This window comes from Geotrypetes seraphini, chromosome 18 (assembly GCF_902459505.1).
Source record: "Geotrypetes seraphini chromosome 18, aGeoSer1.1, whole genome shotgun sequence".
Taxonomy (NCBI): domain Eukaryota; kingdom Metazoa; phylum Chordata; class Amphibia; order Gymnophiona; family Dermophiidae; genus Geotrypetes; species Geotrypetes seraphini.
The window spans coordinates 1330457-1347341 of NC_047101.1; the positions used below are offsets into that span (position 1 = coordinate 1330457).

General features: G+C 43.6%; 1 protein-coding gene across 4 annotated transcripts in view; it reads right to left on the minus strand.

Moving 5' to 3' along the window:
* The window catches only part of FAM193B (family with sequence similarity 193 member B), a 39158-nt gene that overhangs the window by 10018 nt on the left and 12255 nt on the right, over positions 1 to 16885 (minus strand). For 3 of the 4 annotated variants that reach the window (XM_033927226.1, XM_033927225.1, XM_033927228.1), the window contains exons 3-4: positions 15959 to 16169; positions 11333 to 11539 (exon numbers count right to left, since the gene is read on the minus strand). In XM_033927226.1, coding sequence (XP_033783117.1) covers positions 11333 to 11539; positions 15959 to 16169 — 418 coding nt within the window. The remainder of the gene's footprint in view (positions 1 to 11332; positions 11540 to 15958; positions 16170 to 16885) is intronic. The other variant, XM_033927227.1, reaches the window with a different exon arrangement.

The following is a 16885-nucleotide window of genomic DNA, read 5'->3' on the forward strand; positions in this document are numbered from 1 at the left end:
AAAGAGGACATGTAGATGTTGAAAAGGATAGGGGAGAGGGGTGAGCCTTGCGGGACTCCACATTTTGGCTTCCAGGGGGGGGAAGAGGTACCGTTTGTGTTAACGGTGTAGGAGCGGAAGCGTAAGAATTTCGAGAACCAATCTAGGACTGTGGAGCTTATGCCTATTTCGGAGAGTTGGAAGATTAGGATGTCGTGGTGGACGACATCAAAGGCTGCGGAGAGGTCAAATTGTAGGAGAACAGCAAATTTGTTGCGAGAATGGAGATGTTGCACCTTAGAGATTAGTGAAGCCAAGAGGGATTCGGTGCTAAAGTTGGGTCTGAAGCCGAATTGGTGGGGTAGGAGAATAGAGAATCTTTCTAGGTAGAATGAGAGTTGGGTGGATATGATGGATTCTAATAACTTGGTTAGGAGAGGGATATTTGCTATGGGGCGGTAGTTTGATGGCATGGAGGGGTCAAGTTCGGCCTTTTTCAGTAGAGGAGTCAATGAAATGTGTCCCATGTTGGGGGAGAAAAGGCCCGATGTTAGGGCAGAGTTTATGAGTTCGGTGAGGGAGGCGATGGCCTGTGTAGGGATATTCTCGAATAGATAGGAGGGGAAAGGATCCAGAGTGCACTTGCAGGTTTTTAGTTTGAGGCAGAGTTTGGAGACTTGCGATTCGGAAACAGGCTCGAAGGCGGTCCAAGATCTGTCGGCGGGAATGGGGGTGGATATAGGTAAGGTAGGGTTGAGGTCAGTAGAGGTCAGGGAATTGTAGGAGACTGTGGGTGGGAAGGAGGATCTTAGGGTGGTAACCTTTTCATTAAAGAAATTTGCGAGGGCATCGGCTGATAGAGACGGTGGGAGCACAGATGGGTCCTTTTTTGTAGTTAGGGAGCGCCAGATGTTGAACAGCGCACTGATCTGGTTGTTGGATCTAGAGATCTTGTCTCCGAAGAAGTTTTTCCTGGCTTTTTTTAGTGTAGAATTGTAAAGTTTAATATTGATCCTCCAGGTCTGTCTATCAGAGGGGGATTTGGATTTTTTCCATTTTCGCTCTAGAGCGCGACATTTCTGTTTCAGTTCTCTGTGAAGAGGTAAGTACCAGGGGGCCTTTCGGGGGTAGGAGATGGTTTTAGTGGATATTGGAGCAAGGGAGTGGTAGGTGGACTCGGAGAGGGCAGTCCAGTTGCGCCAATGGGATTCGGGGTCTGTAGGTCTAGGGTTGGAGGAGAGTTGGTTGAGGAATTTGGACCAGAATAGATTGCTCGAGGTTTTTTTGCGAAAGGTTATGGAATGAGAGGGGTGGGGTGGGGAGTCAAGATGGGACATGAAAATGGGGAGGCAGGTAGTCCCTAAGAAGTGATCGGACCAAGGGACTTGTTCCCAGCGAGTGTCGTCGGTTGAAGTTTTGTAGTCGGTGAGATCAAGGAAAGTGGTGAGGTCTAGAGTGTGCCCTTTTTCGTGGGTTGGAGAAGGGGTGGGTGAGGGGAAGCCTAGAGAGTTAAGGAAGTTGTTGAATTCAGTCGTGTCCTTGCTGTTGGTGTCATCAAGGTGGAGGTTAATATCACCAACGATCAGAAGTCTTTGAAATTTAAGGAAGGCATTTGTTATGGTCTCAAAGACGAGATTGGAGGATTTGGTCCAAGGGGTGGGTGGGCGGTATAGTAACAGGATGCCCAATGGGTGGGTGCGGAGTTCGTCATTGACTGAGGCAAGCAAATATTCTAGGGAAGCGTGAGTGCCCGTCTCAAGGAGCTGGACGTCAAAGAAAGATTTGTAGAGGAGTGCTAGCCCACCTCCTTTTCGATTGGGTCTGGGGGAGAAGAGGCCTTGGTAACCGTGGGGGAGGAGTTCGTTTTGTGTGAATAGATCGTCTTTGGCGATCCATGATTCAGTGATGCATAGGAATCCAGGGTCGTGCTCATCTAGAAGGTCTTTCAAGATTTGGGTCTTATTGCACACGGATCTGGCATTGCAATAAAGTGTCGGGACTGGGGTGAGAGAGTCTGAGGCAGTGTTGGGAAGATTGGCAGTGGGCAGGGGTTTTAGAGAATCTTGGTTGACTTTTCGAGGGTTTTTCTTGAGAGGGGGAATTCTGGTGCGAATCAGTGTGGGGATTTTGAGTCCAGGGCAGATGTTATTGGAGTGAGCGGGGTCGAGTAGGTTGGGAGAGGGAGGTTTCAGACAGAGGGAGGTATAGAGAGGTGAGCAGAGTAGGAGGAGAAGGATCCAGAAGGAAGGGTTCATGGCGGGGAATTAGGACTGGGAGGTTGATGTGTGAGAGTCTGCAGCAGGGGGGGGGGAGAGAGGTAGAGGAGGGAGTAGCAGGAGAACTTGGATTAAACTGGCTGAGTGCAGGGCCAAGAGAAGGGATGAGAGTTTTTTAATATATATATATTTTTTTTTTTTTAGGGGTGGATCAAAGGGGGAGCTATATCGGTGAGAAGCGGTTAGCGACTAAGCGCTTTCCGTATGGCAGAGATACAGTTTGGTGCTGAGCTAGGCAAAGACAAGGTGGAATTTGGCATCTAAATGAAAAGCATAGACAATAATAAAATATGGTACAGAGACAGGAATATGAACAATGGTAAACTTTGGCAACGAGCAGAGTCCGGGTTGGGCAAGGGGAGCTGAGAGTCTGGAGGTCCTCAGTGGACCTTGATGAGCTAAGGAGGGGGGGGGGGACGGTGAGGTGAGGCAGAAAGGAGCCCAGAAGTGCTAGTACTGTCTAGCAGGGACTTCGGCAGCTCTTGGGTGGGCTGTGGAGGCAGAGTTCAAGTGTGAGGCAGGGGCAGGGCCGTTCAGTCCTGCTCGAGTGGCGTCGGGCGGAGGAAGGAAGGAACAAGATGGAGGAAACTTCCTCCTTCCTCTGCCTTGGAGTCGCTGAGGCGGAACAGAAACTTTCGGCGGCCCGCAGTGGGCTGAAGAGAAGCCGGATCACGCTAGCCTGTAGCAGCCCTCGGATGGGCTGGAGGAGAGCAGGCTCGCAGTTAGGCAGGGCAGGGCAGATCCCTCCTGCTCGAGTGGCGTCGGGCGGAGGAAGGAGGGAAGCTTGGTTATTCAAGTCAAGTTCACAATTTAATAGCAAAGGCAAGTTGTAATTAGCCCGTGTGTGGACTCAGAAGTATATGAATGGATCATTCACGTAATTTCTAATGTTTACTTTTATTGTATTTCATGTAAAGACTTTTTTTAAGTTCATCATTTTTATTGGTTTTCAACTAGACAATATACGTATTCTCCTATGGATGGAGGGCTGGTTTATGTATTATGTCACAGTAAAGACATTTCTTAATCTTTATCTCTCAAGCAACACAGTTCTTAAACTGCCTTTTTATTGTGTTAATCTTGCACAATTTATTTTCGTGGTTGCCTTATCTCAAAAAAGATATAGCACAAAAGGTTCAACGAAGAGCGACCAAAATGATTAAGGGGATGGAACTGCTCTCGAATGAGAAAAGGCTTAAGAGGTTATAGCTCTTCAGCTTGGAAACGAGGTGGCTGGCTGGGGGATATGATTCAAGTCAACAAAATCCTGAATGGTGCAGAACAGGTAGACATAAATTGATTTTTTACTCTTTCAAAAAGTACAAAGATTAGGGAACACTCAATGAGGTTACATGGAAATATTTACTCAAAGAACGTTGCTAGAGGCTGTGGTAACAGCAGTTAGTATATCTGGAATCATAAAAGGTTTGGACAAGTTTTTGGAGAAAAAGCCTACAGTTTGCTACTGAAATAGACATGAGGGAAGCCACTGATGTCCCTGGGATTCTTCCAGGTACTTGTGACCTGGACTGACCACTGCTGGCAGCATTGGTCTTATGATGCTGTGATGACACTATTCTCACTGTGGATAGGAAGAAACATCACACCACACCCCAAGTATCTAAAAAAAGGACAGATATTTGTGAAATGCAGATTACCGTATATACTCGAATATAAACCAAGATATTTGGGCCCAAAAACTGGGGTCTCAGTTTATATTCAAGTCCACCTTAAATCCTGGTGGTCCAGTAGTGTGGTGAGCCAAGCTAGGATGGGAGTGATTCCTCCCTCTCCCGAGGTAAGATGTCAGCTGACTGTAGAATCACTGTGTGCGCCTTCCTTCTCGCTGTAGAGTCAACGCACATCCCCTCCCTCTTTAGAATCACCACAGAAAAGCAGTGTAGGACTCCCCCCCCCCCCATTCACCTGAGCCTACCTTAATCACTGGTGGTCCAGTGGGATGAGTAGGGGCAGAAGCGATCCTCTTATGCTCCTGCCTGTGCAGTCTCACTATAAAAATGGCTACGAATAGCTGCAAATTGGCCCAGGAACTCATGGCAGCTATTTTTTCAGCGAGACTGTGTGGGAAGGAGTGTAAGAGGATCACTCCTGCCCCAACTAACCTTGCTGGACCATCAGTGATTAAGGTAAGTCTGGAGGGAGTCCTATGCTGCTTCTCTGAGGGAGAGAGGGGGCACGCATTGATTCTACAGTAGGGAGGGAGGGAATGAAGGGGTGTGTGGCAATTCCACAGCCAGCTGACAGCTGGAACAGGACCCGGCACCTCACCTCGAGGGAAGGAGGGATCGCTCCCACCATCCCACTGGACCACCAGGAACTAAGGTGGATCCACTAGGTTTGTGAGGGAGGGGTGGATGGGTACACAGCTGGGCAGCACTTGAATATAAACCCTCAGATTATGAAACGGAGGAAAATGTTATTCCGTTTATATTTGAGCATATACAGTTGGACTCTCCTTCCCATAGAAGTCAGAACCTTTTCGCTCCTGCCATATTTTGGGTAGACTGCAGCTATAATATTTATTTAAAAATGTATTACTCGCAACATCCAATAATTCTGAGCGAGTTACAATCAAATATGCAGAATTAAAACAGTATCACAAACAACTATGATACATAAAAACAAATCATTTTCATAAACTATATCAAAATAATAAAATTATTCTTAACTCCATAATTTACCAAGATACATTTATAAAAAAAACAGAATGACGACTATTTGCTTCAATTATTCCTAACTACATCATTTACGAAAAAGCACAGTTTTAACCACTTCTCCTTATATCCAATGGTAATGCACTCCTTACACAGTCAATAAAGCATGCCAAATGCCTACTAACTTTTAACTGTTTAATAGATGGAACCTCAAGACTGATCTTATCTTCAGATCGTAATACATGTGCAGAAGACAGCTAAATAGTGTTGGACATTTATCCTTCAACAGCTTAGCGATTAAACAAACTGTTTTAAACTCTAGGCAATAGGCAGCCAGTGAAGATCATGCAAAATAGGTGTAATGTGGTCAAACTTGGATGCTCTCACAATCACCCGAGCTGCTGCATTTTGCACTAACAGTAATGCTTAAATCATGTACTTTAGCAAACCCAAATAAAGAGAGTTACAGTAATCAAATATAGATGTCAACACTGCACCAATGACTATTCAAAAATTTTCCACCTTTCTTAACAATCATAGTCTAAAAAAGACCTTGGAAATTACTGACCTAACTTGCGGCTTGAATAACGTCGACTCCAATAAGACGCCTAGATATTTACACTGATTTAATACTGAAATCACTGTAATCACAGCACAATCTCTGATGGAAATACATGCAGATGCCTTTCTCAACCTACACACATAATTTCAGGTTTTCCAATATTCAATTTCAGCTTATTCTCCGTCAACCAATCTTTAATACTTCGACTCACCTATCCGACAATAAAGATCTGCCACTACAAAAGATTCCTGGACAAAACCAGGCAGGCAAATGGAACGATTGGCTGAGTAACGTTATCACGCTCTCTTCAACCTACCATATTTCAATTTCAGAAAATTAATGGAAAAACTATATAGTTCTTTTTTTAAAAAAATTCTTTATTCATTTTCAAATTTACAATAAGTGTAACAATATATCCAAACAAATATAACACTTAATAATCAATGGGGGGAGGGGAGGGTAAATTTATTGTTACATATTGTATAAGGTATTGATTATATGATAAGGAAGGATGGGAGATAAGAGCATATTATTTGTACTATATAGTTCTTAAGGTTACTGGTTGGAATAGCAGAGCTATAACAATTCTTAGTTTACTCAGCCAATCGTTCCATATGCCTGCCTGGAAGGCAAGGGTTCTTTTTTTTTCAAATCTTTATTCATTTTAATAAATACATCAAGTGTACATTAAATACAAACTATCATAATACATTATCACTTGAAAATTCCATCACAATGTGTATCTAAAAGCTTTATATCCCACCCCCTCCCATAACCATACACAAATAATAAAATTCATATGTATATTAATCATTAAAAAATATGCAAATATATATATGCAAGTCTCCATAATTCCCCCACCCCCCCTTCCTTCAATTATCACATAAGAAAAAAGAATAATAAATTAACATTAATCATTATAATATTTTATTATTGGCCCCCACACACCCTGAAATCTATTAAAATAACCATTTTGTACTGCAATTAACCTTTCCATTTTGGACAGATGACACACTGAGTTCCACCAGAAGCTGTAATTTAGTCTAGAACAATTCTTCCAATTAAGTGTTATTTGTTGTATCCCCACACCTGTAACGATCATCAGAAGCTTATTATTTGCTGCAGATATTTGGCTTTTAGATCTCATACACATTCCAAATAGAACCGTATCATATGACAATGCCACATGATTTTCCATTCAAAGATTAACTTGATCCCAGCTTCAGCACCCTGAGGTTGTGGGTTCAAGCTCACTTGGCTCCTTGTGACCCTGGGCAAGTCACTTAATCCCCTCATTGCCCCAGGAGCCCACTAAGACAGACAGGGAAACATGCTTGAGTACCTGAACAAATTCATGTAAACCGTTCTGAGCTCCCTTGAGAGAATGGTATAGAAATTTGAATAAATAAAAAAATAAAAAGACTTAAACCAGTCCAACACTTTACTGCCAATACCCAAAGAACATAATTGTGGCAACAGAATTTGATGGTTTACAGTATCAAAATGACAATATATCTAAAAAAAATCATGATGAACCAGTCTCCACGGTCTAGACCTTTACGCATAAAACCAAGAGTAGATACTAGCAATAACTAACTCAGAAGAATATTTAGTAGATCTCATCTAAGATAGAATTTCTCTCTAAAAATTCCTGTAATTGAGAAGAGCTAGGTAACAGTGATCACAACACGATCCAGTGCAGGCTAGAAATTGGATCATCAAAGGGGAAAAGAACCACAACGACAGCACTCAACTTCAAAAAAGGAAATTATGATGCCATGAGGGAAATGGTGGGAAAAAAACTCAAAGGTAACATAGGGAAGATGGATTCCGTAGAAAAAGCCTGGACCTTACTCAAGGGAACTGTGCACGAAGCGCAAAACCTGTGCATCCCCAAGTTCAGGAAAGGGTGCAAAAAAAACAGAACAAAAAACCCAGTGTGGATAACAAATGCAGTGAAGAAGGCGATAAGCGACAAGAAAGCATCGTTCAGAAAATGGAAAAAAGACAAAACAGAGGAGAACCAAAAAGTGCACAAAGAACACCAGAAGGAGTGTCACCGAGCGGTTAGAAAAGCAAAAAGAGAATATGAAGAGAGACTGGCAGAGGAAGCAACAAACTTCAAGTCTTTCTTCAGATACGTCAAGGGGAAGCAACCGGCAAGAGAAGAAGTGGGACCATTGGATGATGGAGACAGGAAGGGAGTGGTAAAGGAAGAGAAAGAAATAGCTGACAGGTTAAATGAGTTCTTCACGTCAGTTTTCACGAGGGAAGATATAACCAACATCCCAGAACCTGAAGAGAGCGTAAAAGGAGACCAAGACTGGTCAATTTAGAGGTAAGCCAAGAAGATGTACTCAAGCAGATAGACAGACTAAAGAGCGACAAATCTCCAGGTCCGGACGGCATTCACCCAAGGGTACTCAAGGAACTAAAAAACGAAATAGCGGAGCCACTTCGACAAATATACAGCCTATCCTTAAAAACCGGAGAGATCCCGAAGGACTGGAAAATAGCAAATATCACGCCCATCTTCAAGAAGGGCTCAAGGGGAGACCCAGGAAACTACAGGCCAGTGAGCCTGACCTCAGTCCCAGGAAAGATGATGGAGGCACTGATTAAGGACATCATCTGTGAACACATCGAAAACAATGAGCAGCTAAAACCGAGTCAGCATGGCTTCTGCAAGGGTAGGTCATGCCTCACAAACTTATTGCACTTCTTCGAGGGGGTAAACAGCCAGGTGGATAAAGGGGAATCTATAGATATCATTTACCTTGACTTCCAAAAAGCCTTCGACAAGGTACCACACGAAAGGCTGCTTAAGAAGATATGGAACCACGGGGTACAAGGGGTGATCCACCGATGGATCAAAAACTGGCTGGCGAACAGGGAACAGAGGGTTGGCGTAAAGGGCCATTACTCAGACTGGAAAGGGGTCACGAGCGGAGTTCCGCAGGGGTCGGTGCTGGGACCGCTCCTGTTCAATATCTACATAAACGACCTAGAGGCGGGAACCAAGTGTGAGGTTATTAAATTTGCAGATGACACCAAACTATACAGCAGGGCTCAAACCAGGGGAGACTGCGAAAATCTCCAAAAGGATCTAACGCAGCTGGAAAAGTGGGCCGAAAAATGGCAAATGAGCTTCAACATAGGGAAATGCAAGGTCATGCACGTGGGGAAAAAGAACCCGATGTTCACATACAGAATGGGGGGAACACCGCTAGGGGTCAGTAACCTGGAGAGAGACCTGGGAGTGATGGTAGACGCAACACTGAAGACATCGGCGCAGTGCGCTACAGCCTCAAAGAAAGCTAACAGAATGTTGGGTATCATTAAGAAGGGTATTACGACCAGGACGAAGGAAGTCATCATGCCGCTGTATCGTGCAATGGTGCGGCCGCATCTGGAGTACTGTGTCCAGTACTGGTCGCCGTACCTCAAGAAGGACATGGCAGTACTTGAGGGAGTACAGAGAAGAGCAACTAAACTGATAAAGGGAATGGAAAATCTCCCATATACCGACAGGTTGAAGCAGTTGGGACTTTTCTCACTGGAAAAGCGGAGACTTAGAGGAGACATGATAGAAACCTTCAAGATCCTGAAGGGCATAGAAAAAGTAGACAGGGACAGATTTTTCAAATTAAGGACCACCACAAGTACAAGGGGGCACTCGGAGAAATTGAAAGGGGACAGGTTTAGAACAAACGCTAGGAAGTTCTTTTTCACTCAGAGGGTGGTGGATACATGGAACGTGCTTCCAGAGGCTGTTGTAGACAAGAAAACATTAAATGGTTTCAAAGAAAGTTTGGATAGATTCCTAGAAGAAAAAGGGATTGAAGGGTATAGATAGATATAGACCACTACTCAGGCGATGGGCCTGATGGGCCGCCGCGGGAGCGGACCGCTGGGCAGGATGGACCTATGGTCTGCCTCAGCGGAGGCAACTTCTTATGTTCTTATGGAACTTACTACCATCTAAAGGGTTTTTCAACAATTGCCTTGGTCAACGTGTCAGGGACATTACTTTCCTCTAATGAACATGATACTAAAGTCAGAATGGGAGGTACAAAAGCCTCTTTCATTGTAAAAAATACCTCTGATGGATACAGATCTAACGAGCAGGAAGACTTGTTCAAATTCTGTCCATAAGCATTCATGGGGGACAGAAACTCTGAATTAACACTCAAATCACATTCAGAAGCTATGTTTTGAACTTTAATAATAATAATAAAATAACAATTTATATACCGCAAGACCGTGAAGTTCTATGCGGTTTACAGATTGAGTGGAATAAACAAAGTTGAGAATTAGTGATTAACAGTTCTAGAGATCATTTGATGAGGACTAAGATTGTATAGGTTGGCTTCCTAAGTATTTCAGGAACAGATGTGTTTACTAACCAAAGAAGTCACCAATATTAGTTTGTGTATCTGAGTTGGTTAGTTTCTTCACAATCTCTAGAGGAATATGTTACATCTCCTATTTTTTTCCAAGTAATGCTTCTTAGCATCTAGTGTCTCTTTTTTATATGTCTCTAAACAGCCCTGATATACCAGCAGTGAATCAAAATTAGTGTTTGCATCAGTTTTGTTTTTTTTAACTCCTCTGAAAACCACGGAGCCAAATGAGAGCGTCGAGGGCAGATCTGTAAGTGTCTTCTACCAATGATCAACAGCCCCAGCTACTGGTGCCTGTCCTAATGGATCTAATTTTGGGAGCCACAATTGTTTTAGCTCTTTTAAATCAAATTCTTCTCAAATTAGAAAAGAAGCCTTGTCATTTCGTAAACACTTACAATTACTTTCAAGTTATCATTCACTACATAAACCCTCCCCCCGAGTCTTTCATCCACTTCTAGAAACTCCCACATTTCACACACATATCTGGTGGCAGGAGTACGGATACGGGCAACATTTCTCCACTCAGTCTTGGAGTATCCCCTTGCCAGTCAGTCAACAAGTTTATGCATATTCATTGTGGATATCCAGAAAACCTGACTGGCAAGGGGATACTCCAGGACCGAGTTGAGAAACACTGGTTTGGGGTGTCACTTAAGACTAGCCTTATTGGGTCAAACCAATAGTCCATCTAGCCCAGTATCCCGTCTTCACGAAGGCCAATCCAAGTCACAAGTACCTTGCAACATTCCATGCCACCGATCCAGGGCAACCAGTGGCTATGGATTTTTCCTTCAGGAACTTGTCCAAATCTTTTTTAAAACCAGTTACATAAACCACTCTTACCACATCCTCTGGCAACACATTCCAGAGCTTAACTATTCTCTTAGTGAAAATATATTTCCTCCTATTGGTTTTAAAAGTATTATTCTGAAACTTCATCGATTGTCCCCTAGTCTTTGTAATTTTTGATGGAGTGAAAAATCAATCCCCCTGTACCCGTTCTACTCCACTCAGGATTTTGTAGACTTCGATCATATCTCCCCTCAGCTGTCTCTTTTCCAAGCTGAAGAGCCCTAACAAGAGGAGTTCCATCCCCTTTATCATCTTGGTCGCTCTTCTTTGAACCTTTTCTAGTGCTGCTATATCTTTTTTTGAGATAAGGAGACCAGAACTGAACATAATACTCAAGGTGAGGTTGCATCATTGAGCGATACAGAGGCAGAATAACATTCTTAGTCTTGTTTACCATCCATTTTCTAATAATTCATAGCATCTTGTTTGCTTTTTTGGCCACTGCTGCTGCACATTGGGTAGAAGATTTCAGCATATTGTCCACAATGGCACCCAGATCTTTTTCTTAAGCGCTGACCCCCAAGGTGGACCCTACCATGATTCTTCCCAATGTGCATCACTTTGCATGAAAACAGTGCTCACCTGGTGGTAAGGGTCTACAACACATGTTCTTGATCTGCTTTGAACTAGCATCACAGAAGTCAAGTGAGGTAGGAAAAGGACTCCCTGGAATTGCTGTGTTGCCTTCTGGGTTTGTGGAGTGGATATACGGACACACCTTTAGCCCTGCAGATTTGAGACAGCTACTGCCACATTCAGAGGAGGGTGTAATGCTGGAATATTTGTCTCCTGAAAGAGGGGCAGAGTAGAGCAGAGAAGATTTGTTGGTTTAAAAAAGGCAGAATCATTTCAATTCTACCTCCCCGGTGCATCTGCCATGACATATCTCTGGTCCTAGAAAGAACAGTCCTGGCACATTCCAAACCCAAACTGGAGTCCCCACCCTAGTGTCAGTATAAGATTTTCAGAGTTAGTTTTAGAAAGAAATAGAAAAATTAAAGACTGATTTCAGACTAATGTGAGAAAAAAAAGAAGATTATGAATCAGCCAGATGAAAGACAACAGTAAAGTGTGATACAGCAGGAGGTTATCACTGACATAGTCTCACCAAACTTACATTACATTACATTGGTGTCTTCTATCTCGCCAATACCTTTCAGTTGGCCTGGGCATTTCCAAGGAGAATACATGGTTAATAGATGTAGTATGCATCGGGATCTGTGGAGGGTCGATCAGGTTTAGTTAGATCATGATAAATTTCTTGAATTGAAAGGTTTTAAGTTCTTTCCTGAATGTTTTGTAGTTGGATGTTATAGTCAGCAGATTGGAGAGGTGGTGGTCTAGTTTCGCTGGCTCTGGTGGCTAATAGTTTGTCGTATATTTTTTTGCTTTGTATACTTTTGATTGGGGGGTGGGTAAAGTGTGCATAAGTTCTCCTTGGTCTGGATGTGTTTTTCCTGTTTAGGCAGTTGCTCTGATAGCTTGGTCCATTTCCATTTTGGGCTTTGAATAGGGTGCAGAAGAATTTGTATTGTATGCGTGCTTGTACTGGGAGCCAGTGTGAATCTCGGAAGGTGGTGGTAATGTGGTCATATTTTTTCAGCGAGTAAATCAGTCTAAGAGCTGTATCTTGGACTGTTTGTAATTGTTTTAGCATGTTGGTTGGGCATGACAGGTATAGGATGTTACAGTAGTCCAGGAGTCCTAGGATTAGCGCTTGTACCAAGAGTTTGAATTGTTCGTTGTTGAAGCATTTTCGGATTTGCCCTAGGTTGTGCATGGTTGCGAATGCCTTCTGGATTGTTTTGCTGATTTGAAGTTGCATGGTGCAGCCTTTGTCTAACATTATTCCCAGAGGTTTTAGGTTGGGGTTGAATGGAGTATGTGATGGAGTCTATTTCTAGGTTTGTTATGGTTTTGTTTTTTTCTAGAAGTAAGAAATTGGTTTTGTCTTGATTCAGCTTTAATTTGTGGTCTCTCATCCATTTTGAAACGGTTTCTAGTGCAGTGTGTAGTTTGTTCGTTGTGTTGGGTTGGTTTGGTCGAAAGGCAGGAGGATGGTGATGTCATCTGCATAGCTGTATAAAGTTATGCCTATTTCATCTAAACGTGTGCCAAGTGTGGTTATGTAAAGACTGAAGACTGTTGGAGATAGTGGGAAGCCTTGGGGGACTCCGCAGGGGTTGTTCCAGGATTCCAACTGTTCATGGGAGCCGTACCTTAAGAAGGATATGGTGATACTCGAGAGGGTGCAAAGGAGAGCGACACGTCTGATAAAAGGTATGGAAAACCTTTCATATGCTGAGAGATTAGAGAAACTCAGGCTCTTTTCTCTGGAAAAGAGGAGACTTAGAGGGGGATATGATAGAGACCTACAAGATCATGAAGGGCATAGAGAAAGTGGAGAAGGACAGATTCTTCAAACTTTTGAAAAATACAAGAACAAGAGGGCATTCAGAAAAGTTGAAAGGGGACAGCTTCAAAACAAATGCTAGGAAGTTTTTCTTCACTCAACGTGTGGTGGATACCTGGAATGCGCTTCCAGAGGGTGTGATAGGACAGAGTATGGTATTGGGGGTTCAAGAAGGGATTGGACAAGTTTCTGTTGGAAAAAGAGATAGAGGGATATAGATAGAGGATTACTGCACAGGTCTTGGACCTGTTGGGCCGCCGCGTGAGCGGAGGGCTGGGCAAAATGGACCTCGGGTCTGACCCAGCGGAGGCACTTCTTATGTTAAGCAGGAGCACCAAAGCGCGCTCCTGCTTGTTGCCTCTCAGTGGCAGAAGAAACCAGATCTCATGGCAGATCCTGACAGAGCAGGGCACTTGAATATTAAGCTGCCTGATTTATATGCGAAGACCTGCAAAGGGACCTAACGAGGCTGGAAGAGTGGGCAAAGAAGTGGCAAATGAGTTTTAACATAGAGAAATGCAAGGTCATACATGTAGGGAAAAAGAACCCGATGTTCAGTTACAAAATGGGGGGGATCATTGCTAAGGGTAAGTAACCTTGAAAGAGACCTGGGGGTGATGGTGGACACAACAATGAAAGCATCGGCACAGTGTGCGACAGCCACAAAGAAAGCGAACAGAATGTTGGGTATCATCAAAAAGGGTATCACGACCAGGACGAAGGAAGTCATCATGCCGCTGTATTGTGCAATGGTGTGCCCGCATCTGGAGTACTGTGTCCTCAAGAAGGACATGGCAGTACTTGAGGGAGTCCAGAGAAGAGCGACTAAATTGATAAGAGGTATGGAAATCTTTTCATATGCTGACAGGTTGGAAAAGCTGGGGCTATTCTCCCTGGAAAAGCGGAGACTTAGAGGGGACATGATAGAAACCTTCAAAATCCTGAATGGCATAGAGAAGGTAGACAGGGACAGATTCTTCAGACTGTGGGGAACCACAAGTACAAGGGGGCACTCGGAGAAATTGAAAGGGGACAGGTTTAGAACAATCGCTAGGAAGTTCTTCTTTACTCAGAGGGTGGTGGACACATGGAACGCGCTTCCGGAGGTTGTGACAGGCCAGAGCATGCTACAGGGGTTCAAGGAAGGTTTAGATAGGTTCCTAAAGGATAAAGGGATTGAGGGGTACAGATAGAAGTAGAGATAGGTTATAGGAATAGTCAGGGACCACTTCACAGGTCCCAGACCTGATGGGCCGCCGCGGGAGCGGACCGCTGGTCTGACCCAGTGGAGGTAACTTCTTATGTTCTTATATTTGAGTCAACCATTTTTCCTCCTTTTTGGGGTCTCAACTTATATTTGAGTATATACGGTAATTGGTATTTCAGCAGTCCAATGAGAACAGAATTGCAATAATCAAGTTTGTTCAAAACCAGGGAGTGTATTAGAATACGGAGTGAATTTTGTTGAAGAAATGAACAAATGGATTGAATTTGGTGGAGAGCAAAGAAAGATGAGGAAACCAATTTAGAGATGTGTGAGTGAAAGCTTAGGGTATTATCTACTGTTACTCCCAGAATTTTGGTTTTAGGTGAGAATTGTAACGGGACTCCTTTCATAGTGAAATGTAAAGTGTTTTCATGTAAATTCTTTGAAGAACAAAGCAACACTAAATCAGATCCAACAGACCCAAAAGAAACCTCAGCACAGACTGCACAAAAACTTACCACTCCACCTGCTGGAGACTGAGAAAAGACTGATTGTAATAGGGACTGCACAGTCCACTTGTAATGTAGCCAAACGTCAATGTCTCAGTCTCCACCTGCTGGCAGAGGAGCATAAACCCATCCGTTTCTGTGCTGGTTTGGAGGGACGCTATTTAGGCATGCTTATTTCAGCATCGATTTTTACCCCTCCCCCTTTCACAAAAGCGTAGCATGGTTTTTACTGCCAGCCAGGGCGGTAACAACTCCAACGTTCATAGAATTCCTATGAGCGTAGGAGCTGTTACCACCGTGGCCGGCGCTAAAAACTGCACTATTCTTTTGTAAAAGAGGAGTTTAGTGTTCAATCACAGTTGAGAACCACTGCTAGAAGCCGACAGGTATTTGTGCTTGAAAGCAATTGCTGCAGGTTCCTTTGTCATAGAATCTAACGTCTACATGACACAAGTTTGCAGCTTCATCATATTCAACAGAACTTGGAAGTTTTTTAGAATCAGCCAAATAGTAGCGTTTAATAAATCTCAATAAATCATGAATACGTTTAAAGAATGAATTACCATATATTACCTCTTCACACATGAAGCTCAACTAATGGCTGACTTGGTGCCACATTTGCAGCGGCAGCTGTCATGACTCCAAACATGGTAAATGACAGCAGATAAAAACCTAATTCCTAATATCCAAACTCAAATTTTTATGAAATTTATTCGGAGCACTCTATCACAGAAACTACTACACAAGGTCAGGACTTGCAATTCAATTATACATACACACAAAAGAATGCAGAGTAGCCCCCAATCCCTCATGAGTCCAAGTCAGAGCCACCATGGGGTCCCACTGCTACTCCGAGATCGCTAGACTGTAATATAGGCCCGAAGGGTCACGAGGTAACTCTTGTTCAGCAGGGAGGGGGAGGGGAGACAATCTTCAACCTCCACTAATCACAGAGTCAGTTTTGGCCTAAACCGAAACCAGGCAGACACTGAAATTCGGTCAGCCTCTACCTGGAATGGGGATTTGGCGCTTCAACAGGTGCCACTATGATTTCTTCTGACTTATTTGACAGTACTCACCTGAAGCCACCCCTAGAGAGTTTCCCTGGGTAGCTCCACTGGCATGTGGTAAATTCCAGAGTCCAGAGAGTTTGTGAGCAGACAAGAACGAGCTGGGATCCCAATCAGCCGAGTTCCCATGGCAGGAGGAGAAAGAAGACGAGGATGAAGAGGAGGAGGAGGAACAGGAAGAGTGTGAGCTTCCTCCACAGCCCATGTGAGACAGTGACACCTGCAGGAAAAGAACTGCTATAAAGACAAACTTTCCATAAACACGAGGGACCTAGGGTAGGAAAACAATGGTCAAAACAGGAAATCTCTGAACAAATAAATTCCTGTCCAGAATTTGTCAATCAAAATATGATTGGTGATTTTGTTAATCAGCTGACCTAGGGCGAAATTCTATATATGGCACTCAAAAGGTCAGCGTGAAACCTCCTCCGCTTAGAAGTAAATTTAGATGTGATTTATAGACTAGTGCTTAGTGCTGGGACCTCAAGCGTGTAATTTGCTCCGCCCATGCCCTTCTGTTGGCCATTCCCTTTTTGGTTCCACACACCTCTTTACTGAATACTGCTATAAAGATAATTGCTCGTGAATCAATCAAGTTGGGCAGCTCGAAGTGCCATATACAGAATATAAGATGAGCCAGTCAAAAATCACCTCAATTCTCCTCAGGCTGAAGAAAGCAGAGCTGGGCCAAACGTTGCTCTTCCCACTGGATGGAAGGGAAACATGCTGTGCTGGAGGAGGGCCAGATACAGAAGCATCTCCCTCATCCTACCTCTCAGCACTAACAGTGCCTGCCTTAATCTATTGGGTTACAAAAGAATTACACACACACGTTTTAAACCCACTTAAACCCCATACATTAATGCTTTAGTTCACAAACTAGTTGAGGCAGCTCAGGTGGGTTCGATCTTACTTTTTCAGCACCAATACAGAATA